The sequence below is a fragment of the Mobula hypostoma genome, chromosome 13 (genome assembly GCF_963921235.1).
Source record: "Mobula hypostoma chromosome 13, sMobHyp1.1, whole genome shotgun sequence".
Taxonomy (NCBI): Eukaryota; Metazoa; Chordata; class Chondrichthyes; order Myliobatiformes; family Myliobatidae; genus Mobula; species Mobula hypostoma.
Window position 1 is genome coordinate 73,996,706 of NC_086109.1, and position 27,519 is coordinate 74,024,224.

The 27,519-nt window shown below is 40.0% G+C and overlaps 2 protein-coding genes across 4 annotated transcripts in view; one reads left to right on the forward strand and one right to left on the reverse strand.

Moving 5' to 3' along the window:
* The window catches only part of cops2 (COP9 signalosome subunit 2), a 41,320-nt gene extending 19,220 nt beyond the window's left edge, over window positions 1-22,100 (reverse strand). For all 3 annotated transcript variants that reach the window (XM_063065946.1, XM_063065945.1, XM_063065944.1), the window contains exons 1-4: window positions 21,952-22,100; window positions 19,593-19,706; window positions 3,380-3,457; window positions 2,442-2,567 (exon numbers count right to left, since the gene is read on the reverse strand). In XM_063065946.1, coding sequence (XP_062922016.1) covers window positions 2,442-2,567; window positions 3,380-3,457; window positions 19,593-19,706; window positions 21,952-22,005 — 372 coding nt within the window. In that variant the 5' untranslated portion in view covers window positions 22,006-22,100. The remainder of the gene's footprint in view (window positions 1-2,441; window positions 2,568-3,379; window positions 3,458-19,592; window positions 19,707-21,951) is intronic.
* A 219-nt stretch (window positions 22,101-22,319) lies between these two features.
* The window catches only part of galk2 (galactokinase 2), a 120,200-nt gene continuing 115,000 nt past the window's right edge, over window positions 22,320-27,519 (forward strand). The window contains exon 1 of the mRNA XM_063065947.1: window positions 22,320-22,495. Coding sequence (XP_062922017.1) covers window positions 22,440-22,495 — 56 coding nt within the window. The 5' untranslated portion in view covers window positions 22,320-22,439. The remainder of the gene's footprint in view (window positions 22,496-27,519) is intronic.

Consider the following 27,519-nt stretch of genomic DNA (forward strand, 5'->3'; position numbering starts at 1 on the left):
TTATTCAACACTGGAATGCAGTACAGCTGACCATAACCCTTCTGTACATAAATCATAAAATTATAAACTGACCAACTGCCCCAATGCCATACTTGCAACAGCAAATTATCTAACGATAGCAATTAGTGCGATTCAATTACAGCTCAGGGTGTCGGAGTTCGGAGTTCAATTCTGAAGCCATCTGTAAGGAGTTTGTATGTTCTCCCATGAATGTAGAGGTTTCCTCTGGGTGCTCCAGTTTCCTCCAGATTCCAAAGATGGTTAGTAGATTAACTGGTCATTATAAATTGTCCTGTGATTAGGCTATGGTTAAAAAATAAGTTAGCTGCTGGCAGTGCGGCTTGTTGGTCCAGAAGGGCATGGTCTGTGCTGCATCTCTAAATAAATACATAAAATTGTCTTAAACTCTCTGACCATATTCAAGCAACCTGAAGTGAGTGTTAAACCTGTTAAATACATGAAGATAAAGTTCTAATTAAACAGGGGAAAATCCGAATGATCAGAATAGCTACTTTACATATGTGGACACGGAATACCTCCTCACTGTTATATTAGTTTAGAGATAACCTTTAAATGTATGTATGATTTACTGGTAGTTGAACAAAAACTGTGAAAAAAAATTACCTGACTCAGACATACAAGGGATAGGTGTAATTTTTATTCAATAATTAAACCCAGTTTTCTGATTCATAAATCTGACTTAGAAAAATACTAAGTTACTTGTGTCAAATGTGGAAAAAACTTACACCAAACAACAAAAACAAACAACTTTCTTTGTGCATTAACTTATTAGATCTTGCAGCAATTAAACTGCAAGGTACAATTCAATCACTTGATTGCATTCTTAGCCTGAGACGACATAAAACTCTCAAAGTAAATACTGATCATTGTCCAAAAACTACCAATTTCAACAGTTGCATCAAATTCCAAATCGTCAACACAGATCCCATCCACTTTCTGTAAACACAATCTCAAGCTGGACTGCACTCACAACCTTAATGCCCTTTACAAACCTGAACCTGATTTTTTTCTTCATTAGAACAATCATGTATAGCTATCTCTATCTCTGCATTGGCTTACTCACTACTATAATCCTCATTCAAGTATTCACCAAGCTAATCTACCAACCATATGTAAAATTTTATCTCCTATCCCATTTGGCACCAATGTCACTCATTCATCAGCTTCACGCCCTGATCTGCATCATTTTCCGAAGCCTCTAACGTAAAATCATCTCCATTTCTAAATTGCACATGACCTCATCTCTCCTCAGGAACTCTGCATTCTCAAACACTTTCCCCTTGTCAACTTGCGACTCCTTTCAACCCACTATTTATAGGTTTAGCTTCAGCTCATTTGTATTCAACTGGTGTCTGTATGTTCAACTATGTAGACACTGACTTCATACCATTTTATTCATCCCTTCTAACCCAATACCCATTTGCTATTCACTTCTATTAATCCTTGACAGCACGAGGCTGATGTTTTTAAAACCAGACTATGCTTTTGTGAAGTGTCACTGGATAAATTTTCATTGCAAAACAGTTTTTCATTGCAAGGTAATGAACACAAGGTTTAATTTCTTTATTTAGCAGTTCATACAGAAATAAGTAAATCATATACAGGGAGTCCCAAAGGTTTGACTTGTCTAAACGAAGGTAAAATTATGGACTTTTCTCTGCTTGTCATGGCCTAGCTTTAAAATTACCGATCACTTGACTGCCAGCCGTACAGACCCATGGTAAAAATATAGTATTTACAAAGGTTTACACTTTTATTTGTTGCTTGTACTTGGGTTTGAGTTTAAAAGCAGCGTAGTAATTACAACAATTTTATCGCCATAATTTTGTTACAGGTGCGTATTTAATTAACTATCGATAGTGTTCCTCCACTGCTAATTATTGCTTGCACACTGATTCATGTCATTTCTTGCAGTAAGCTCATGGGCAATCTCCTGCTGGGAAGGTGGCTCCCAACACGTCCCCATAGTCCAGGGCAGGTGACTAGCACTAAACAGCTTTGACAGCCAAAGAGCCCAATTAACATTCACAAACATTCAAGATCACTCAGAATCTGTTAGAATAGTTTAAAAAAGTAAAAAACACAGAATAAATGCATTTAAAAATAATTTAAATCAATTATATCTTTCTCCAGGCAATCAAATTTCTCTCATTTATTTCACAGGTTTGTGGAAGATAACAGATTCCACAGCTTGGGAGATGCACATAAGTTTATGATGACTTGTTATACTCCAGTCACCATTTCCGTGCTGGTAGTTCCCAACTAACACTCAACTGATTAGAAGGCTGCATTTCCAGGTTAAAGCATTATTTATCAGGATATCTATATGGATTTCATTGGAACACCACCCTATTATGAAACAATAAAGGAAACACTGATGTTAATAACAAAGTTTTTATAGATGAATTTTAAATACATACCTGCTTAGAAGTAGATATATAATCAAGGATGGAGTTGATTGATTTTTCTGAATAATTTCTTGTAACTGCACTCCGGATGTATGTTAGCAGCTGCTTATATCTGTTCATCATTTCTGGATAGTTACCCTGTGGGATAAGTCTCAATTATCTTCCATTTGTGTCTTTAATTGACTGTATTTACAATTAAATATTTAGAATTAAAGCTGAATGTACACAAAGAAACATGTAGTCAAAGTAACTAAATTAATATCAAAATGTTGAAAGTAGTTTGTCATTTATTTTTGATATGGGGCTGTTTTTGAGATTAGGCCAGCATTTTATACCCATCCTAATTATCCTCAAAGGTGGCAATGACCTGACTTTTTGAACCATTGTAGTCTGTCTGTTGAAGACATTTCCATAATGCTGTAGAAAAGTCTGGGATTTAGAGCCATGATAAAAAAGGATGTACTTCCAAGCCAGAACAGTGTGTAACGTGAAGATATTTGCAAGTGCTGGTGCTCACCTGGACCTGCTGCCATTCTTCTTCGTCATGGAGGAGGCTGCACATTTGGGAAGTGCTACTGAAGTATTACACATTGCAGCCACTGTGCGCCAATGGAGAAGGACTGAATGATTAGGGGGATGGATTGGGTGCCAATCAGGAGGGGTTAAAGTTTCTTGAGATGTGTAACTCAGGGTTGAATGGTTTGAAGTTTTAGGAAATGAATCACTCATTGCAGAATAATCAACCTTGAAATGCTCTTCTATTACAGTATTTGTATGGGTGACCCAACTGAGTTTATGGTCGATTATCACCCTGAGTTTTGACAAAATAATAATTTAGCAAGTGCAATTTTCATTACTTTTTTCCCTTTAAAATTCAAAAATGCAGTTACAATATGATTAGTGAATTTCTTTTAAGATTGTGTAAAATACTACTTCATGCATTTTCTTACCAGCTTAAAGTTGATTTTAATCATCTGCTTGAGTGCTTTGAATCCCCATTCACCCTTTTCACCTTCCAGTTCCAATACCTGCACAGAACAAAAAAATGTTTACCTAATTATGTCACATGGGAGCCACAGTGTATTATTAAGACCATAAGACCATAAGACAAAGGAGCAGAAGTCGGCCATTCGGCCCATCGAGTCTGCTCTGCCATTTTATCATGAGCTGATCCATTTTATCCTATTTAGTCCCACTGCCCCGCCTTCTCACCATAACCTTCGATGCCCTGGCTACTCAGATAGCTATCAATCTCTGCCTTAAATACACCCAATGACTTGGCCTCCACTGCTGCCCGTAGCAACAAATTCCATAGATTCACCACCCTCTGACTAAAAAATTTTTTTCGCATTTCTGTTCTGAAAGGGCGCCCTTCAATCCTGAAGTCATGCCCTCTCGTATTAGACTCCCCCCATCATGGGAAACAACTTTGCCATATCCGCTCTGTTCATGCCTTTTAACATTCGAAATGTTTCTATGAGGTCTCCCCTCATTCTTCTAAACTCCAAGGAATACAGTCCAAGAGCGGACAAACGTTCCTCATATGTTAACCCTCTCATTCCCGGAATCATTCTAGTGAATCTTCTCTGTACCCTCTCCAACGTCAGCACATCCTTTCTTAAATAAGGAGACCAAAACTGCCCACAGTACTCCAAGTGAGGTCTCACCAGCGCCTTATAGAGCCTCAACATCACATCCCTGCTCCTATACTCTATTCCTCTAGAAATGAATGCCAACATTGCATTCGCCTTCATTACTACCGACTCAACCTGGAGGTTAACTTCAAGGGAATCCTGTACGAGGACTCCCAAGTCCCGTTGCATCTCAGAACTTTGGATTCTTTCCCCATTTAAATAATAGTCTGCCCGTTTATTTTTTCTGCCAAAGTGCATAACCATACACTTTCCAACATTGTACTTCATTTGCCACTTCTCTGCCCATGCTTCCAATCTATCCAGGTCTCTCTGCAGACTCTCCATTTCCTCAGCACTACCGGCCCCTCCACCTATCTTTGTATCGTCAGCAAACTTAGCCACAAAGCCATCTATTCCATAATCCAAATCGTTGATGTACAATGTAAAAAGAAGCGGCCCCAACACTGATCCCTGTGGAACACCACTGGTAACCAGCAGCCAACCAGAATAGGATCCCTTTATTCCCACTCTCTGTTTCCTGCCAATCAGCCAACGCTCTATCCATGTATGTAACTTTCCTGTAATTCCATGGGCTCTTATCTTGTTAAGCAGCCTTATGTGTGGCACCTTGTCAAAGGCCTTCTGAAAATCCAAATATACAACATCCACTGCATCTCCCTTGTCTAGCCTACTGGTAATTTCCTCAAAAAATTATAATAGGTTTGTCAGGCAGGATTTTCCTTTAAGGAATCCATGCTGAGTTCTGCCTATCTTGTCATATGCCTCCAGGTACTCTGTAACCTCATCCTTGACAATCGACTCCAACAACTTCCCAACCACCGACGTCAAGCTAACAGGTCTATAATTTCCTTTTTGCTTCCTTGCCCCCTTCTTAAATAGCAGAGTGACATTTGCAATCTTCCAGTCTTCCGGAACCATGCCAGAATCTATTAACTTTTGAAAGATCATCGCTAATGCCTCCGCAATCTCCACAGCTACTTCCTTCAGAACACGAGGGTGCATTCCATCTGGTCCAGGAGATTTATCGACCTTTAGTCTATTCAGCTTCCTGAGTACTTTCTCTGTCGTAATTGTGACTGCGCACACTTCTCTTCCCTGCCACCCTTGAGTGTCCGGTATCCTGCTGTCTTCCTCAGTGAAGACTGATGCAAAATACTTGTTCAGTTCCTCTGCCATCTCCTCATCTCCCATTACAATTTCTCCAGTATCATTTTCTATCGGTCCTATATCTACTCTCACCTGTCTTTTACTCTTTATATACTTGAAAAAGCTTTTAGTATCCTCTTTGATATTATTTGCTAGTTTCCTTTCATAGTTAATCTTTTCTCTCCTAATGACCTTCTTGGTTTCCTTTTGTAAGGTTTTAAAGACTTCCCAATCCTCTGTCTTCCCACTAATTTTTGCTTCCTTGTATGCCCTCTCCTTAGCTTTAACTTTGGCTTTGACTTCTCTTGTCAACCACGGTTGCATCCTTTTTTCCCCACTCGAAAATTTCTTCTTTTTTGGAATATACCCGTCTTGCACATTCCTCATTTCTCGCATAACTCTAGCCACTGCTGCTCTGCCGTCTTTCCCGCCAGTGTCTTTTTCCAGTCAACTTTGGCCAGTTCCTCTCTCATGCTACTGTAGTTTCCTTTACTCCACTGAAACACCGACACATCAGATTTCGGCTTCTCTTTTTCAAATTTCACAGTGAACTCAATCATGTTATGATCACTGCCTCCTAAGGGTTCCTTCACCTCAATCTCTCCAATCACCTCTGGTTCATTACAGAATACCCAATCCAGTACAGCCGATCCCCTAGTGGGCTCAACAACAAGCTGTTCTAAAAAGCCATCTCGCAGACATTCTACAAATTCTCTCTCTTGAGATCCAGTGCCGACCTGATTTTTCCAATCTACTCGCATGTTAAAATCCCCCACAATTATCATAACACTGCCCTTCTGACAAGCCTTTTCTATTTCCAGTTGTAATTTGTAGTCCACATCCCTGCAGCTGTTTGGAGCCTATAATAACTGCCATCAGGGTCCTTTTACCCCTGCTATTCCTTAGCTCAACCCATAAAGATTCTGCACCTTCCAATCCTATATCACCTCTTTCTAATGATTTAATATCATTTCTTACCAATAAAGCCACGCCTCCCCCTCTGCCTACCTTCCTATCCTTCCGATACACCGTGTATCCTTGGACGTTCAGCTCCCAGAGACATGCATCCTTTAGCCAGGTCTCAGTGATGGCCACAATATCATACCTGCCAATCTGTAGCTGTACAACAAGATCATCCACCTTATTTCTTATGCTGCGTGCATTTAAGTACACCTTAAGACCAGTATATGATACTTTTTGAAACTTTCAAAGTTGGATACAAATTTGACTTCATTATCAAATACAGAGGGCAGAGGTGACAAGAGTGATTTTCTGTCTGGAGATCTGTGACTAGAGGTGTTCCACAGCCTCTCGGTTTTTTTGCATTACCTTACTTCCCATTTTTCTATTTATGATTTATAATTTAAAATTTTAATATTTACTAATTTTTAACTTTTAAATATTTAATATTTGTAATCCAGGGAGTGTGAAGCGCAGAATCAAATATCGCTATGATTGTACATTCTAGTACCAATTGTTTGGCGACAATAAAGTATAAAGTAAAGTATAGCTAATCTCATTAGTTGAACAACACTACAGCACAGAAGGAGGGCACCTGGCCCACCTAGTCTATGACGAACCATCAAGCTGCCTACTCCCATCGACTTGCACAGAACATAGCCCTCCATACATCCCTTATACACGTTACTATCCAAATTTCTTTTAAATGTTGAAATCAACTCCGTATCGACCAGTTGCACTCGGCAGCTCGTTCCACACTCTTGCACTGTATGAGTGATGAAGTTCCCCCTCATATTCCCCTTAAACATTTCACCTTTCATCCCCATTCTTGGTGTCATCTGCAAATTTGCTGATCCAGTTTACTACTTTATCACCCAGATCATTGATATAGATGACAAGCAATAGACCAGCACCGATTCCTGCAGCACTCCACTAGTCTCAAGTCTCCAGTCAGAGAGACAAACATCTACTTCCGCTCTCTGGCTTCTTCCGGGAAAGCCAACGTCTATTCCATTTACTAACTCATCTTGAGTATCAAGTAACTGAACCTGCTTGACCAACCTTCCATGCAGGACATTGTCAAATGCCTTGCTGAATTCTATGTAGACAACATTCACTGCCCTGCCTTCAACTTTTCTGATAACTTCCTTGAAAAATTTAATAAAATTGGTTAGACATGCGCTATCAGGCACAAAGCCATGTTGACCATCCCTAGTCAGTCCCTGTCTATCCAAATACTTACATGTCTGGTCCTTTAGAATATCTTGCAATAACCTTCTCACCAACCTATAATTTCCTGGCTTATTCTTAATAGTATTTTGTAAGCAACAGAACAACATTAGCTATCCTCCAATCCTCCAGCATTTCACCTGTGGCTAGGGTTAATTCAAATAACTCTGCTGGGCCTCTACAATTTCTGCACTAGCCTTCCCCAAGGTCCAGGAACACAACGCCAGGCCCTGAAGATTTATCCACCCTAATTTACCTCAAGACAGCAAAGACCTCATCCTCTGTAATCTGTATAAGGTCCATGACCTCGCTGCTGCATTGTCTCACATCTATAGACTCTGTGTCCATCTCTCGAGTAAATACAGATGTCATCTCTTTCAGCTCCACACATTGATTACCACTCTGATCTTCCACAGGACCAATTTTGACACTATCTTTTTACGCTTAATCCATCTGTAGAAGCCCTTAGGATTCTCCTTCACCTTGTCTGCTAGAACAACCTCATGTCTTCTTTTAGCCCTCCTGATTTCCTTCTGAAGTGCTCTCTTGCATTTCTTATATTCAAGTATGTAATTTCTTCCTGTCTGCCTACACCTGTAATGCACCTCCATCTTTTTAGTAATCAGGGCCTCAGTATCACCCAAATACTGAGATACCCTACAGCTGTTAGCCTTTCCTTATATTCTGACAGGAATGTACAAACTCTGTGTTCTCAAAATTTCAGTCTTGAAGGCCTCCCACTTACTAAGTACAGTTTTGCCTCAATCCACACTTGCTAGATCCTTTCAAATACCATCAAAATTGTATTTTCTCCAATACAGAATCTCAACTCAAGGACCAAACCTATCCTTTCCCACAATTACCTTGAAACTAATAGCTTCATTATCACCAGCTGCAAAGTGATGCTGTAGACAAACTTCTGTCACCTGCCCTACCTCACTCCCCAATAAGAGATCTAGTATCACACTTTCTCTAGATGGGACTTATGTACTGATTAAGGAAACTTTCCTAAACACATATGACAAACTCTTTCCCATCCAGTCCTTTCACAGTGTGAACCTTTTGCAATTACCTGCTTTTCTGCATTAATTACTCATAAAATGTGGTATGATCTTCATCTAAGTTACAATAATAGACAAACACAATCTGCCAAAACTAATAACACACAAACAATTGTACTTTGCTTGTCAATACCGAGTACGCTTTAAACAAGCACAGTCTAGGTTCAAAAAGTACGTGAACCTCTGGGGTAATGCCTTCTACAAAAGCTATTTGGAGCCAGGTGTTCCAATCAATGAGATGGGTTTGGAGGTGTGGGTTGTGAAGGTACCCTACCCTACAAAAAAGGCACAGTCAGGTTACTGACAGAGCCCGCTCTTCTCAGGAAGATCTGATTATGTGCACCATGCCTCAATCAAAACAACTTTCAGAGGACCTTAGAAGAAGAATTGTAGAGATGCATGAAGTTGAAAAAGACTACAAAAGCATTTCTAAAGACCTGAGGGTTCATCAGTCCACATTCAGAGAAATTGACAACAAATGCAGAAAGTTCAACACTGCTGCTACTCTCCCAAAGAATGGGCTTCCACCAAAGATCACACCAAGAGCAATGCTGAAGGAGGTGAAAAGGAACGCGAGGTTAACAGCAGAAGATCTGCAGAAATCTCTAGAGGTTGCTAAAGTCTCTGTTCGTGTATCCACTGTAAGAAAAACACAACAAGAATGATGTTCAGAGAAGGACACCATGGAGGAAACCATTGCTCTCCAAAACAAAAACAATGCTGCGCCTCTCAAGCTTGCAAAAGATGACCTAGTTGTTCCATAATGCTTCTGGGACAATGTTCTGTGGACAGAGGAGACATTTGAACTTTTTGGCAGAAATGCACAGCACTTTGTTAGGAGAAAAAAGAGCACTGCACACCAACATCCAAACCTCACCCCAACTGTGAAGCATAGTGGAAGGAGCATTATGGTTTGGGATGCTTTGCTGCCTCAAGGCCTGGACAGCCTGTAATCATTGAGGGAACAATGAATTCAAAATTGTATCATGACATTTTACAGGAGAATGTCAGGGTAGTAGTCTATAACCGAAGCTTAATAGAAGTTGGATGATGCAACAAGACAATAATCTGAAACACAAGAGTAAATCAACAACAGAATGGTTTAAAAAGAAGAAAATTGGAACGACCAAGTCAGAGTCCAGACCTTCACTCAATTAAGATGCTGTGGCATGACCTGAAGAGGGCTGTTCATGCAAGGTATCCCAGAAATATTGATGAATTGAAACAGTTTTGGATGGAGGAATGATCTAAAATTCCTCCTCATCGTTGTGCAAGTCTGCTCAACAGCTACAGGAAACATTTGGTGGAGGTTATTGCTGCTAAAAGGAAGTTCTACCAGTTATTAAATATAGGGTTCATATAATTTTCCCAGCCTGGATTGTGATTGATTAAACAATGTGTTTAATAAAGATATGAAAAGTACAACTGTTTGTGTGTTATTAGTTTAGGCAGATTGTGTTTGTCTATTATTGTGACTTAATTGAACATTAGACCACATTTTATCAGTAATTAATGCAGAAAACCAGGTAATTGCAAAGGGTTCAGAAGCCTTTTCTTGCAACTGTATGTGGAAAGTTAAAATCACCTATCACAACCTTATGTCTTTTGTAACAGTCTGTGACCTCTATAAATTTGCTCCTTTAAATCCTCAGACTGTTTGGTGGTCAATAATATAAATCCCTTTAATATTCCTCAGTTCTACCCATCAAGCCTCACTAGATGAGCTTTCTAGTCAATCCTGACTGAACACTGCCATGACATTTTCCCTGATTAGTAATGCAACCGTTCCCCCTTTAATCCCTCCCGCTCTATCACATCTAAAACAACGGAACACTGAAACGCTAGTCCTGCCCCTTCTACAACTAAGTCTCACTAATGGCTACAATGCCATAATTCCATATGCTGATCCATGTCAGAATGTCATCCGCTTTACCGAAATACTCCCTGTTTTGAAATATGCGCAGCTCAGAACATTCATCCCACCATACTCGACCTTTCAATTTTTGACTTTTTATGTAGACTTAGTAACATCTTTCTCCACAACTACTTCACTATCTGTTCTGGCACTCAGGTTCCCATTCCCCTTGCAACTCTAGTTCAACTCCCCCCCCACACCCCCAATGCAGCACTAACAATCTTCCTGCTAGGATATCAGTCTCCCTCCAGTCCAGGTGCAAACCATCCCTACTTTACAGGTTTCACCTACCATGGAAGAGAGCCTAATGATCCAAAAATCTGAAGCCCTTCCTCCTGCTTCCTTTGCCACATGTTAAATTGTATGACCTTCCTATTTGTGGCCTCACTAGCACAAGGCATGGGTAGCAATCCTGAGATCACAACCCTGGGGGTCCTGTCCTTTGACCTAGCAGCTAAATCCCTAAACTCACTTTGCAGAACCTTGTCACCCATCCTACCAATGTCAATGGTACTGACGTGGACTATGACCTGTGGCTGCTCACCCTTTCACTTAAGAATACTGTGGACTTGATCCAAGATATTCCTGACCCTGGCATCCGGGAGGCAACAAACCATCCAGGAATCTCTTTCTTGTCCACAGAGCTTCCTTTCTGTTCCCCTAACCAATGACACCCTATCACTATAGCTCACTACTTTTCCCCTCTTCGCTTCTGAGCCACAGAGCTAGACTCACTGCCAGAGACCTGACCACCCTAGCTTTCTTCTGCTATGTCTTCCCCTCAGAACACTCCCCCCCCCCCCACCAATAGCACCCTAAGTGGTATAACTTGTTAAGGGAAATGGCCACAGGGGTACTCTACACGGCTGCCTATCCCCTCCCCCCCCCGAAGGTCACCAAGCTACCTGTGTCCTGGACCTTTGGTGTAACCACCACCCTGCTGTAACAACCCCTCAGCCTCCCAAATGATCCAGAGTTCATCCAGTTCCAGCTACAACTCCTTAACAGGGTCTGATAGAAGCTGCAGCTAGATGCACTTCTTGCAGGTGTAGACGTCAGGGACACTGCAAGTCTCCCTGCCTTCCCACATCCCGTAAGAGGAGTATTCCAGTATCCTGTTTAGCATCTCCACTGCTCTAAATATGCAATAAGAAAGAATATTTAGAACAAAAAAAAATCTACCTATAGTCTACACCTTGATTAGCCAAAGCCTCAACTCCCCACTCCAACACTGGCCACTCTCACTATAACCACTCTGCTTGAACTTATCTTTTTATTGGTTCTTACCAAATGCCTAACTATGTGTAATCTAACGTCTCCTTGGAGTTTGCAGACAATATGAAAAATAGTAGAGTTATGGATAGTGAGGAGGATAGCTCAGGATATAAGCCAGTTGAAGATTTGATCTGAGAAAAGGCAGATGGAGTATAATCTGGACAAGTGCGACGTCAATGCATTTTAAGAGGTCGAATGCAAGCAGGGAGTATACAGCAAATGGTACGGTCCTTAGAAGCATTGATATGTAGATGAATTTTCAGGTGTAAGTACTTATCTCACTGAACGTGGGAACACAAGTGGATATTGTGGCAAAGAAAATATATGACATGTTTGCCTTCATCAGCTGGAACACTTGAGTCTAAGAGCTTATAAGGCATACTGAAGTTGTACAAATCTTCGTATAGGCCAAATTTGGAGTACTCTGAGCAACGCTAGTCTCAACAACATAGGATGGATGTGGAGGTTTTAAAGAGGGTACAATGTGGGTTTTCTGCATGGAAGTGTATGAGCAATAAGGAAAGGCTGGCCAAACTTGGGATCAATTTCATTGTACCCACAGGGTGATTTGATGGAAGAATCATAAAATTATGAGAGGCATAGATAGGGTAGAGGGCTGTTGTCTTTTCCCCAGGGCAGACATGTTAAATGCTAGAGGGCACAAGTTTAAGAGTGTGTGTGTGAGTGGGACTGTGTGTGTGTGTGTGTGTGTGTGTGTGTGTGTGTGTGTGTGTGTATGTATGAAAGAGAGAGAGAGATAGTGCACACATGCACGAGAGAGCACACAAGTGTAAATGTGTGCGAGTGTGCGTGAATTAGAGTGCAAGAGAAAGAGCGCGAGAAAGCGTGTGTAAGAGCATGTGTAAGTGCGTGTGCACACATGCGCTGTGTTTATAGGGCGGTGCTCAGCAAGTTTTTGTTTTAAACAAGAGGCTGATAGGCGCCTGGACTAACAGAGACTGATAGGTGCTACTGTCTGTTACAGGAAGTGACAGAAGCAGATACAATAACAATGTTTAAGAGGCATTTAAACAGATACATGAGCAGTAGTAAACATAGGGATATGGACCAAGTGCAGGCACAGAGTTGGTGGGTTGAAGGGCCACTTCTTTTAGTACTGTTTAACATTCTGTGTTTTATTTTGTGCATTTGGGAAAGCTAGACATGTTTTGCTTAATTGTTCATTCCACAATTCTTAAGAGTTCAAAGTTACTTGCATTGTAAAACCACTAATTGTTTTGAAGTATTATTTTAGGTTATTTAAATCTATGCTGTTGCTATTTCAAATAGATATACTGAATGCTCAAAGATTTAATAGTACCTTTCATACTAAACAGCATGTAAAAAAAGGAATTATTGATTGCACAAAAAAAATCAGGAACGTGATTCAGCTGAGGCACCAAGCAGTTGTTATTCTACTCTCTCTACACGCATAATTGTATGGCTAAGCACAATTCAAACCCCAAATATAAATTTGCTGATAACACCATTGTTGTTGGCAGAATCTTAAATGACAACTAGGAAGTACACAGGAGTGAGAGAGATTGGCTGATGGAGTAGTGTCAAGGCAACAATCTTGCATTCTTGGTCAGCAAGACCAAGGAATTGATTGTGGACTTCAAGAAGGGGAAGTGGTGAGGAGATACACCAGTCCTCGCTGAGAGGTCAGTGGTGGAAAAGGAAAGCAGTTTCAAGTTATTGAGAATAAACATCTCAGAGGATCTAGTCCAAACCAAATACACTGAAGCCCGCCAAAAATTCCTGCAATTTCTACATATGTATGGTGGTGAGCATTCTAACTGGTTACATTGCACACCACGGAGTATGGAGGCTTCAGGGCAAAGGATTGCTAGAGACTGCAGAGGGTTGTAGACTTGGCCATCACAGGCACACCCTCTCTTCAACTAGGGCATGTTCAAACGGCGGTGCCTCAAGATGGCATTCATCATTAAGGACAATTACCATCTGTGACATATCCTCTTCTCATTACTTCCATCAGGAAGGAGGTACAGAAGCCTGAAGACTCACACAACATTGTAAGAAGAGCTTCTTCCCCTTCACTGTCAAATTTCTGAATGGATCATGAATCGAGGAACACTACTTCACTATTCCTCTTTTGAACTACAGGTTTCCCCTGCCATCCGAAGGTAGAGCGTTCCAATGAAGCAGTTCATAAACCGGAATGTCGTAAAGTGAAAAAGCAATTACCATTTACTTATACGGGAAAAATTTGTGAGCGTTCGCAGACCCAAATAATAACCTACCAAATCACGTCAAATAACACATAAAACCTAAAATAACAGTAACATATAGTAAAAGCAGGAATGATATGATAAATACACAGCCTATATAAAGTAGAAGTACTTTTCTACAATCATTGCCGCACTGTTCTCCGTAGCGAAAATCTCACACAAGCGCTCTCGGCAGAAACACTCTCTCCAGTAACTTCTAAGCTATGAAGCTGCCAGATCATACTAAGTAACACATAAAAATACACAGCCTATATAAACTAGAAATAATGTATGTACAGTGTAGTATCACTTACTGGAATCGGGAAGGCAGCGTCAAGCACACTGATGATGGTGTGTTAGGCTGAGTCGTCAGAGACTGGGGTGGTGTAGTGGACCCCAATCTCCAGGCCGCCGACCGATGCCGGTCCGCGAAGCATGCAGTGGTCCAGCGGCAGCCGGGACACACTCAGCACATCTTTAATTAAAAAGCCGAAATAAACAAGCTAATTAATTAGGTGCCGCCCGGCACGTAAACATCTGCCCAGATCAGAGGCAACGCAATCGGCAATCGCCTCTGATCTGGGCCGACATTTATGTGCCGGGCGGCACTTAATTAATTAGCTTGTTTATTTCCGCTTTTTTCTTAAAGATGTGCTGGGGGCGTCCCCGCTACCGCTGCCTTCTCCGTAGCAATGTATTGGTCCGTGGCCCGGGGGTTGGGGTGGTGGGACACTGGGGTGTCATCTCATCGTCGTCTGTTTCCATCAGAGCAGGCAGTTCATCTTCTTCTATGTCTGCCTGCCTCATGTTGAAGATCGAGGTTCGTCGTCTGCTGCATTTTTTTATCATACAGTTCTTTGTAAGCACTCAAACCATCTTGCAAATATACCCTAAACCTACATACCCTTTCAAAATTAAAGTCGTACTTTATCGTTGCAGCGAAAATCTCACAACAGTTGCTTCACATTCAGTTCCTGGATGACTTCACTTTCAGTCCGTTCGCTACTGCATTCGGTTTCGATTGTTATCCTTTCCTCTTCCAATTGCATCAGCTCTTCATCTATCAGTTCTTGGTCATGGGATGCCAAAACCTCTTCAACATCATCTTCGTCAACTTCCACAAGCCAAACTCACTTTGTCCTTACTTCGTTCACCACGATTGAAACGCTTAATTATGTCTAGTTTTATGCTAAGTGTAACACCCTTACAAGCTCTTTTAGGCTTTTCTGATACCTTAGAACTCATCTTGCTAACGGCTGCTCACAGGCACGCATTTAACCAATGCCGGCTAGAATGCAGTGCCAGGGGAGGAGCTTGGCTGCTCAGGGCGCGCGCTGCCTTTTATCGCATGCTGCTTTTTTCGCACGCTGCCTTTTCTTGTAACAGCGTAAACACCTTCTGTTAGCGAAAACAGGTAACTAAATGTAGGTCTTTCATAACAGCGAGTTTTCGTAAAGCGAACGTTCGAAAAGCGGAGGACACCTGTATTCATTTATTTATTTTGTAACTTTTATGCCTTGCACTGTACTGCTGCCACAAAAAAATTCACCACATAAGCCTGATTCTGACTCTACACCAAGTGAACAAATATACCATTATACCTTGAATCAAGCACCACATTCTGAAATTATGCTGAAGCAAGTTATTTTTTCCCCTAGAGAATCAGATTAGATTATCTGTACAGATTCCGGTTACTTTAACATGTTAACTCCTTTGAACTATTAAAATTTTGGGGTGAATTTAATGTATGAAACTATTCTTCAACCTTGCCAATGATGATACAGGTTAAGTAGAATAAACTGCTGATAAGTGATTACACTGCAAAATGAGCATTACATATTTTCTCCTAACCTTGGCAGACTTGGGCAATGATTTGTGATGGGATTGAATTTTGACAAGCACTTGATTTCTGCATTAGAGTTTGAATCAGAATACAATTGTTAAATAATTTCAAACAGTTTAATCTACATTTAATTCAAACAATATTTTCTGTGTACATTGATACAAATCAATAGAACTAACAAAAGGGAGGATTTACATGGATGCCCATTATTGCACAGTATATGGATTTTGCAAATTAATCATAATAGCTAAAATGGTGTTTTAAAAAAGTCTTTCTTTAGGTGTGCTAGTTACATTACGTCAAGAAGTTACAATGCTTTACCTCCACAGAGAGTTTTACAGATTTCAGATTTATTTAACATATGTACATTGAAACATACAGTTAAATGCATCGTTTGCATTAAGAACCAACATCTCCAAGGATATGCCGGGGGAACCCACAAGTGTTGCCACACGTTCTGGCACCAAAATAGCATGCCCACAACGTTCAGAACAACACAAGAAGCAGCAACAAAACAGATCAAAACAAGTCCCTTCCGCATCCCATTCACTCACAAACCCCAGGACAGGGACTTCCAGCCTTCCAGTTCTGGGCGTCAGATTCTCAGACTTGTGGATACTGGGCCTCCAACTGTGGATTTTGCTTCAGGATTCACTGACCCCAGGTTTGACCTTTGGTCCTAGACCCCAGAAATCGCCAATCACATGTTTAACCTCCAGGCTTCCTCTTCCAGAATCATATGGACCTCTAACTCGAATGACCCAGGACTTCATGATTTCTTTGGACTTCTGCCTACAGTCTTTGACCTTTAGGCACGGGGGTGGGGTGGGGTGGGGTGGGAGTTAATTGCCCTCCTGAGTCCTGCCTGTACCCGGGTCTCCTCAGCACCTGCAGGCATGACCTCTGGAGTTGCTGACATTCAAATGCAGAGCGCTTTGACCGGAACTCAAACTCTTGCCCAGACCTTTCGTTTATCATCCCTGATCTCTAATTTCCCCTCATTTGTCACTAAACACTAACCTGACCCTTAATTCCCTCTATTGTTCCTAAAACCATCCCCAAGAATCTAAAAAAAAAACTAAGTCTAAGCCACAACATTGACAGACAACACAGAGTAGCTGACTGGCAAGCAGTTTATCAGATGAAATGCACCAGTACAGTTGATTCCGGTTAATTGCGACACATCAGGACCAGTACATTTTGGCCCAATTAAGTGGTTCCCCCAATTGGCCAAAGTTTCATAGAAAGAGTTAAAAAGGTATTAAAAAGTACAAACTGTTGTTTAACTTTGTAACAAATTATGTATTTAAATAAAATACAGAACAATTAGAACACTGCAGTACTAAAAAACTAGATATTAGTTCCTAATAGATAACAACGCAGGAGTTCATCCAGAATAAGCCGCCATGTTCTTTTGATTGACTGTAAATGAACAAAATCAGCACAGGCATCTAATGCAGATAATGGACTACCTTCATACAATGCTGTTGACGATTGTATCCTCCAAATCTTTATTTTTATTGTATCATTCCAGATGATTGTTGATACCTACAAATCCTTCATAGTTCCTAACTTGAAGTCACAATAGCATTTCATTTTCACTCCCGGCCATTTCTGGCATTTCTAAGCCTGAATGCTTGAGATCAGAGTGAGCAAAACATTGTCTTACTGCTTATTTCTCACCAACTATCGGTGATAACATTCACTGATTTTTGAACACAAATACGCGCAACTGACGCTATTTAAAAAATGTCAAATGGCCATGGTATTGGTTCTAAGGTATTGGAAAAGCCTAAAAGAGCTCGTAAGGGTGTTACACTTAACGTAAAACTAGACATAATTAAGCGTTTCGATCGCGGTGAACGAAGTAGGACTAAGTGAGTTTGGCTTGTGGAAGCTGACTAACATGATGTTGAAGAGGTTTTGTCACCCCATGACCAAGAACTGATAGATGAAGAGCTGATGCAATTGGAAGAGGAAAGTATAACAATTGAAACTGAATACAGTAGCGAATGGACCAAAAGTGAAGTCGTCCAGGAACTGAACGTGAAGCAACTGCGTGAGATTTTCGCTGCAATGATAAAGTACGACTTTAATTTTGAAAGGGTACGTAGGTTGAGGGGATATTTGCAAGATGGTTTGAGTCCTTACAAAGAACTGTATGGTAGAAAAATGCGCGAAGTTCAGCAGTCAAGCAAGCCTTCCGCATCAGCCACAGCAGACAATGAACCTCGAACTTCGACATTGAGGCAGGCAGTCATAGAAGATGAGCTGCTTGCTCTAATGGAAACAGACAACGATAAGATGACACCCCAGTGTCCCACAACCCCGCGATTCGCGATTCGCGGAGAATGCAGCGGTAGCCGGGAGGCACACAGCACATCTTTAAGAAAAAAGCCGAAATAAACATGCTAATTAATTAGGTGCCGCCCGACACGTAATTAATTAGCATGTTTATTTCGGCCTTTTTCTTAAAGACGTGCTGGATGCCTCCCAGCTACCGCTGTACCCCTGCATACTTCGCGGTTCAGTATCTGTCGGTGGCCTGGAGGTGGGGGCCACTGCACCACCCAACTTGCGACGACTCAGCGTAACACACCATCATCAGTGTGCTTGGTGCTGAACCAATTCCGGTAAGTAATACTAAACTGTGCATACATTATTTCTACTTTATATCGGCTGCGTATTTTTACGTGTTATTTGGTATGATTTGGCAGCTTCATAGCTTAAAGGTTACTGGAGAGCGCTTGCGCCGTGTTTTTGCCAACAGCACTTGCGTGAGATTTTCTGCCGACGGCGCTTGCGTGAATTTTTCGCTACCGAGAACAGTTCAGTAATGATTGTGGAGAAGTATTTCTACTTTATATAAGCTGCGTATTTATCATATCATTCCTGCTTTTATTATATGTTACTGTTATTTTAGGTTTTATGTTTTATTTGGCATGATTTGGTAGGTTATTTTTGGGTCTGCGAATGCTCACAGATTTTTCCCCATATAAATAAATGGTAATTGCTACTTCACTTTACGACATTTCGACTTACGAACCATTTCATAGGAACGCTCTACCTTCGATGGCTGGGGAAGCCTGAATAAGCGAGAGAGAATTCGGTGTACATTTTTTTTTAAAGGTCTCAGAGTTAGAGAAGACAGTTAAATAGCATACATATAATATGCCAGTATCTAAGAGGTACAGAATACAAAATAATTAACTTGACTTGGATGGTCAAACCAAGTTGAGTTCTACCAGTATATTGTAAATTCCAGTCATCTCATTATTTCAGGGTCATAAAAGCAAACAAAAATATTCAACATGGATTTTTATAGACACAACCAGGATCAGCAAATCTACTGTTTTTTCTCCATTGGAGCAAATACAGTTAAGAGACCCAACAGATTTTGTTATAGAATCTTACAATAAACCAAATAATAATATATTGTGAAAAAAGATTGGTAAAATGGTTGGGAAATTAATTTACAAATTCATAATGACACCAAATGAGTTAATGGAAATATAGCAAGAATGTAGAATTATTACCCATAACCTATTGTTCAAGCACATTTATCAAATTATTTTGAACAGAACTAGATATCTGAAAAAGGTCATGGAAAAAATGGTTAGAATTAATGCAGGTTTTTTCCTATGGAAAATAAGATCAGTGTAGAGTTGATTACTCAATTAACCCATTTCTGTGATATGACATTCTATCATTCCAGAATAAAGGAACCAAAATCTTTCATTATGCACATAACATTACCATCTTCAGAGTTCAACAAAAATAGATACTGACAAAGTGTTCTATTCTCAGATGGAAAATGCATTTTAATAGATACAATTGAATATTTTACCTTCTGGAAGCTACTGAGTGCTGCTTTAGGATCATCCTCTTTCAATGCTTTGGAATTGTAGTACTGATTTTCCAAATCTACATTTGGCTCAGAGTTGCTGTCTTCAGAGTATTCCTGAAAGGTAAAAAAAAAATCCAGTGAATTCATTTCTGACTGTTGGAAAAACCATTGAGTTTGACACAGCACAAAATAACCTACTGTAAATTACAGCGGTTTCTTATGGTGGATAAGAGTCATAATCAAAGGTGCTCTGCTTCAACATTTAAATAATTTAGCATTATTCATCTTCCCGTATAGTCAATCTCGTACAGATACTTTTATTAATTATACCTTTACTGATAGCTTAGCGTCCTTAGAGTGCTCATCCATAAACCATTAAAACACATTTATCAACTCATGAGTGAAAAACATTTAACTTAAATAATGAGTAGATGAATGGATATTAGTAATCATCTACATCGTGGAACTCGCAGTCCTGTGGGAGAATTCAGTGGCTGAAGCACATGAGCACACAAGGCTATGCTATGCAGACCTAGTAGTTGAAGTTCAGCGATGGGGCTGGAATAACCAAAGTGTTCCCTGTGGAAGTGGGTTGTAGGAATTATAGCCACATCCACTACCAAATTGCTGAAGGAACTAGGGACCCCTGGTCGGGCTCTACAGTAAACCACCAGAGCCACATCAGAGGTGGCAGAAAGAAGCAGTCACTGGCTTTGGATCAAGCGAAAAGATCTCTCCTAGGTTCCAAGATAGCATCAAGAGAGTGGGAAGACAATGGAGAGGGTGGTGACTCTGGGACACCAGAAGTCATCGTTGAGCCCTCCGGAGATGTACTAGGCTAATTGATGAAACATCGAGGAAGGTGGTTCTGTACTACGACCGATATAACTTCAATTAATTGAAGTTGTACAATGTACTAGGCTAATTGAAAACCCCTGCATGTCAATCTTGTGCTGCTCCCAACAACAAGGCAGTCTTGAGCAAGTGCTTACAACCCATTGGCACAAGGGATATTAACATTTCATCCTGCTTTTTTTTGGCAAAAGAATCCTGATGGAACGTACATAAGGAAATGTTAGTAGTTCCTAGTGAAATTTGGATCATTGAGCCATAAAATCTAGAATTTCTAAAAATATTCCACCCTAAATACAGTAGTCAACTAAAATTCAATGCTTAAAACCAAAATAAAATCATTTTTTTGATTGAGAGGCACAGAGAAGTTGATACTAAAGGTACATTGTATATGCAATAAATTTAATAGCATATTTTTGGCCATATCAGTAAGTGGTTATCAGTGGAATAAGCATTTGATTTTTTCAAACTGTGACACTTCTGTACATTTTTCACGTGACACCCACAAAATCATAAATAGTGTATCATGAATTAGGACTTTATGGTTTACTTATATCTCAAATTAAGACAGTGGTTATTTGCACAGATATCATATGCAATGATCAACACTATTAGATTAACTATCAAAATGCTCATGTTCCCCTTGCTCAAGCACACTTTCCCTCAAATTTAGTGACAATGTTAATAGTATTAACATCGTTCAAATTTATTAATTCATATTTTCACAATTCTGATTATATATTTTCAAAATGTCTCAAAGATCAATTCTATGATAAAAGCACGATTTAAATCAAAATTATAAAACACATTCAAGGATCATACACGTCCCTTTTAAACATATTTTAACGAAATGCTTTCAAAAGAATGCATATTAATGACGTAAGTAATAGAAAAATACACATTTTGATAGACGACCGTTTAACAGAATACACAGAGTACACGTCAGATAACTATTGTTCACTCAGTTATTGCTACGATTTAATTTTCTGCGTTTTGATTGCTGCAGTAGATTATTTAATTATGTTAAGCATGCTTGTCAAGCTCTAAATCAGCTCGCTTGTTCAGACTCTCAATTTCTGTACTACGACCGAGATAACTTCAATTAATTGAAGTTGTACAATAGACAATGACCTAATTTTAAAGTATTGGGTCACTGTAGTAAGATCAGGCGCAATCTGCTTCGGCCTAATTCGGCGGACTAGGCCTGCTGCACAAGGTTACTAGACGTCTGGGAATTAGCAACTAAAATATCACCGATAATGGTACGGTTTTGAAACAAATACGAGTCAGTTAAAAACCCAAATACGTTTTAGTTCGTACTGAGATTTTGCCTCTAACTACTAAGGTTAAGATGCAACAACTCGGTCACACACTGCAGCCAAACGTCCTGCTCCATAAGGAAGTCCAAGGCCTACTTCTCCAGTCCCACTAACGATGATCAATAGAAACTATTTCTAAAAAGGAAGGAATCTGATTCTGCGAGAAACCAGGACAATGAGAGCCATACCAAGTCATAGTCTTCCTCATCATCGCACATAAAGTCATCCTCCATGTCAGACATCTTGGAAGTAGTTTGGTGTGTGTACTCCCCACAATCCCGCACAGCTTCCAGTTTCAGTGTGAACAGACGGGGGGGGACCGGTTAGATGTTACACACGCCCTAGCAACCGAGCGGAAGTGGGGACAATGCGTATCTTTGTCGCTTCGTTGTGAAGATGCAGCTGAATAAATGTAAAAAAAAGACACCAATAGTTCATTATATTGCCTGTTGAGCCTAGTGTAGAATGTGTCACGGGCTTAGTTTATGTCATAGCGTTCAATTCTTCTCCCCCCCCCCAGGGCAATTCCGGCATCATGAGGAGATGTTGGCAGGATATCCGTGGTGAGCGGAACTGGGAGGCTGGAGTTGATACCAAGGTAGGGCGCCTGCTCACTCCCAGCAGTAGAAGGAACAAGCAAAGGAGGGGAAATTAACGCCCACCCTGAGCAAGAGGGATGGCGGACTGCGCAGCGCCGCCGCAGCAGTTGGTACAAGTGTCAGAAAGTGAAAGGTAGCGGCCCTCTACACTTTTACAACGGTCTCACGGGTGTTTAGTTTTCATTCCAGAGGTATCGGGATGGACTGATAATTTCAGGCTTTACTAATCAGGAGGCGAGCAGTTGTACTTTTTTCATTAGTAGATAGAGTCTCGGGCTCTGCTTTCCACGGGATGCTACCAGTAATCTGATATTATCTTTTTGACAAAATATGGTCAGTTGTCGTTAAACCCTCTGTATAACGTAGTCACTGTAATCGGGTCTGTTCAATCAGTCATTCATTTACTTTATGTAAAACATACTTGGTTTGGTTTATTTGATGTACTGCATACGTTTCGTTAACTGTCAGACCACTCTTACCCATGCACTTAAATTCATCGTGGTTTTCAATCGTTTAAACAGCTTTTTAGATGAAAACTGGATTATGTCACGAGATGCGTATGAACTGTCACGAGCCGAGCCGAGCCGAGCCGAGCCGAACTCATGTTTAGTTTCGTCATGGTTCATGTGGGCAAAAGGGTCTGTGATACCAATGCGAAATAGAACAGCGGGCACACATTTGTGGACGGTGTTTGATTGGGCCCTTGGTGTTTAGACGGTCATGAATATGTTCAGATAACTTTATCAAATCAGTCGTGCTTCCTTGCAGGAAGTAGATTTTCCATATTAAAAAATCACTATTTTGCAAAGAAAAAGAATGAAGCCAATCTAATTTCCCCATTGAATCTTTTCAGAGTGGAGGGAAAATGAATAAAACATAGGATCTTATTTTAAATTTACAGGATGCCAAATTGTAAGTTCGAATTTGTCCAAGTAATTCAAACGCTAGAAGATGGGGAAGCATTTGATTTAAATAAAGGCGGTATTATGGTACAGTTAGTAGGGCCACTGCTGCTCAGTTTCAATGACTTGGGTTCATCCTAACCTCTGTGGTGATGTTTGTGGGAAGTTTGTATATTCTCCCAGTGACTGTCTTTCTCCCAAGTGCTTAAGTTTTCTCCCATATCCTAAAGGTGTGCCATTTGATTGATTAATTGCAACTGTAATATTTTAAGCAAGTTGTAGAATCTGGGAGAGTTGGCAATATGGGAAAATTTAAAAAATGATAATGGATGCAATCTTGCTAGGCCAAAAAGCCTGTCTCCATACCTGACTCTTGACAGTGATTTATAATGGCAGAATTTCTACTCCTGAAACAAATCCACAAATGCATTGGGAGTAACAATAGTTTAATTGACTTACCCCTTCATGTCCAGGACCAAGATTTGAACTCAAACCAGTTTAAATGTGATCCTAACTTGTGGCCCACAGTTATTTGGATATGAACCTGATCAGATGATTTTATTACTTAAACTGTTGTAATGCTGTAGAAATTTCATTAAGTTGTGTCAAAGTTCACTGATGTTGGGGGAGGGGTTTGTGCTGCTCTGTAGAGAAAAACTTTGGATTTTAATGGTCCAATGATAAGCAGGCAATTAGAAATAAATCATAGCTGTGGATATGCAATATTGGTGTTTTTGAATAAGGTTACAAACTGCTTTTTCAGAATGTGGCATTTCTTGTAGTTTGCTTTGTTAGGACATTCCACCGTTGTGCCAGGTTAAAACAGTTGAAACAGCAAAGACCCTGACTCTTAGTATTTTCAAGTCAGAGTTTAATAGTCCCTAAATAAGCAATAGAATGAACGATTACTGCAAACTGAAGTGCAGAATTTAGGTTCCCAGTCAATTCAGCCATGATCTTACTGAATGACTGAGGAAGACTTGAGAGAACAGTTGGCCTGTATAGACTATATTATCCCCATCCACTTCTTTGTATGTCCTCCTGGGCAATGAAGATGCTGAGGCCAAATTATAGTGATACAGCGCAGAAGCAAGTCTTTCAGAAACATCTAATCATACCAATGCCATTAAGTACCTAATTATACTAATCCCATGTACCTGTGCTTTGAACTTGTCCACCTACTTAAATTTTGTGGGAGTACTAGCCTGTACTATCCATGAAAGAGTGTATTCCAGATTCCAGCAGTTGTGTAGGTGAAGGCTCACCAATACCTCTACTTCTTGAGGAGACTGAAGTGAACTGGACTTTGCACTTCCACACTCTCATCCGTCCACAGATGCACTGTAGAGAGCATACTAACAAGCTGCATCGCTGCTTGGTACGGAAACTGCATAGAGGTGGACAGGAAGGCTTTGTAATGGGTAGTCAAAACTGCCCAATGAATCACTAGCACCAGCCTACCTGCCATCAAGGACATATATACAGAAAGGTCCTGGAAAAGGCCAAGTAACATCATGAAGGATCTCACACACCCTGCTCATGGACTGTTTGTCTCACTCCCATCAAGGAGGAGGCTACATAGTATCTAAGCCAGGTCCACCAGCTCAAAAATAGTTGTTTTCCCCCCAATAAGACTGATCTACACCTCCAGCTACTAATTCCACAACCACTATTAATTCCCGCCAGTCACCTTATGTACAGGCTAGCATCACTTTATGGACATGCAATCAATCTATGTATACAAGCTAACTTATGGATGTATATTTATTGTTTTCTGGTTGTTAATATTATGCTCTTTATCTTCAGTTTTTTGTGTTGCATTGGATCCGGAGTAATAATTATTTTGTTTTCCTTACACTTGTGTACGGGAAATGACATTAAACAATCTTGAGTTTGCACAATTTGTTGTCTTTTGCACATTTGTTGTTTGTCCATCTTTGTAGTGTGCAGTTTTTCATTGCTACTCTTGTGTTTCTTTGTATTTACTGTGAATGCTCACAAGAAAATGAATTTCAGGGTAGTATATAGCAACATGTATTTACTTTGATAAATTTACTTCAAACTTTTTATTCTCACTATTTTTCAAGTACCCTATATACTTTCTATACTCCTGAAGGTCTTCCCTGGTTTTCAGTTATTTACCCCTGCCATGTTCTTTTTCAGAAATCCAGTCCATGATATCCTTTGACATCGAGAGTTTATTGGACTTGCTGTCTGTACCTAAGGGGAATGTTAGTCCTGAACTCTCATTATTCACTTTTAAATGCTTCTGTCTTGTTAAATGTAAATAATTGCTTCCACTCTATTCATGCTAAGTCCTGCTCTTGAAGTTGAGATCAATCTTCTCCCAATTCAAGACAACTTGTGGACCATCCTTACACTTTTTCATAATCCTCTGATAGTTGATATAATGTATCTGTTAAATAGTACACAATGCAGCTGTTGGCATTTAGAATGGCTGGAATGGTAATGTGGGTGGTTGGGATGAATGATTAACTAGACTGTTTATTAAGCATCCTGCATGTTATATCACATTAGGCTATTCCATCATAGACTTGATTTATACCTTGGGTGAAGAAGAGGCTATTTAGAATTAGAAGGTTAGCCACTCTGTAGGATGCCTGGCCTTTGAACTGCTTTGGTAGCCATGGCCTTTATGTGGATGGTTTTATTTTTTGGATCAGTGTCGAGCCCAAGGATGTTAATAGTGGTGGTTGTGCTGTTCACTATAAAGGAAAGATGGTCTCATTCGGCATTTACTTGGCACATTGTTACTTGCAACGTCAGCTAATATTATGGCTGAAGTAACACCACTAATGAATGTGATTACCGTAGTCACTTAGTTGTGGAAGTCATAGATTGGTAAACTAATTAATTGTTCATCTGGTTGCAGGTATTAAGAATTTATCAACTTGTCTCAGGTACATGCTTGAAATCTTAAATCAATTAAGTAGTGCTTATGGCAAGAGGTGTAATTTCCAAAGTCAAAATTGAATTTATGGTCATATACAAAAGTACATCACAGACATATAGCATTATATAGGCTACGTTCACAAAAAAAATAAATTCAATATAAATAGAACACATTTTTATAACAAAAAAAACTTAATTTTAGTGCAACGTGGCTTCCGTGTCTAATGTTAACATTCTTTGATGTGATGTGTCAGGCATAGATTACATCTAGTAACAACTTACAGTTAGGTCTCTCAACAGTTTAGTGGGGAAGCCAAAGCAGGAACCCAGTAGGTGTTTTCTGTGAACTCTGTGAAGTTCACTGGTGCGGTTTCTGCTGAGCTAATCAGCAGTGTAGTGGAGCATTGATACAACACGAGGGGTAGAATGTGGATTCAGGCCTCAGTGTGACATCCTGTGACTTTCTTGGCTGTTGTCTTGTTTATGTGGCACTTAATATAGACCAAGTATTCTCCCCTTAGTGAGTGGGGGTGGTGGTAATGTCTGGTTACAGATAAGTTTTGGCAGAAGTCTTAAAGCAAGCCCTTAGTCTGGAATCTTAATGTTTGGTAATGTAAGAAGTTAAATAAGAAATGGAAAATATGTACCGTAAAACTGAGAAATGTAGTAATTAAAGCAACAATAGTAATTCAAAGTTTTAACTTTTTAAAATGTTAAATGATTAAGTAAATGATTTGTTTTATCTATATTAAAGAAAATAGCATTTTAGAAACCTTCCTGTTTGTAGTCAAAACCTACTTAAAGGAAAACATCATGGAAAATGGATTTGGTAATTCATTTATTTGCCACCACACCACAATTTGCTACAATTTGCTTGCCCATGCAACTGAGGAATAAAAATGTAGCTAATGGTAATGGTCAAATTAATTAATAAAAATATTGCCACTATTTAGGATTGCAATTTTTAAAAAATTATATCTCTTTAATTCAGCCCCTTGTGGACATCAGGTATTATTAGAGTGATACTAAGTAAACCTGTTTTGTTTTTAAGCAATGTGGGTCTTATTATAAATGGTTACATCTCAAAAGGAGTATGATTCCACTGTTCAATGGCCTAGTTAAAGTTTAGATTCCTTTATACTGGACAAAGCCTATTTATAATAGCATTAGGCAGCAGCTGTGGAGTGTAGATTGGGAGCAGCTGTGATGGGGCAAGCTCACATCTGGTATGTGGGAGTTAACAACCAGCTGGTCAGACTAAGACTAACATACTCTTGTGAGGCAGAAAGATGGGTATGTCTGGATTTGAGTGTCCTAGAATAGATGACAAAAGGCATTGCAA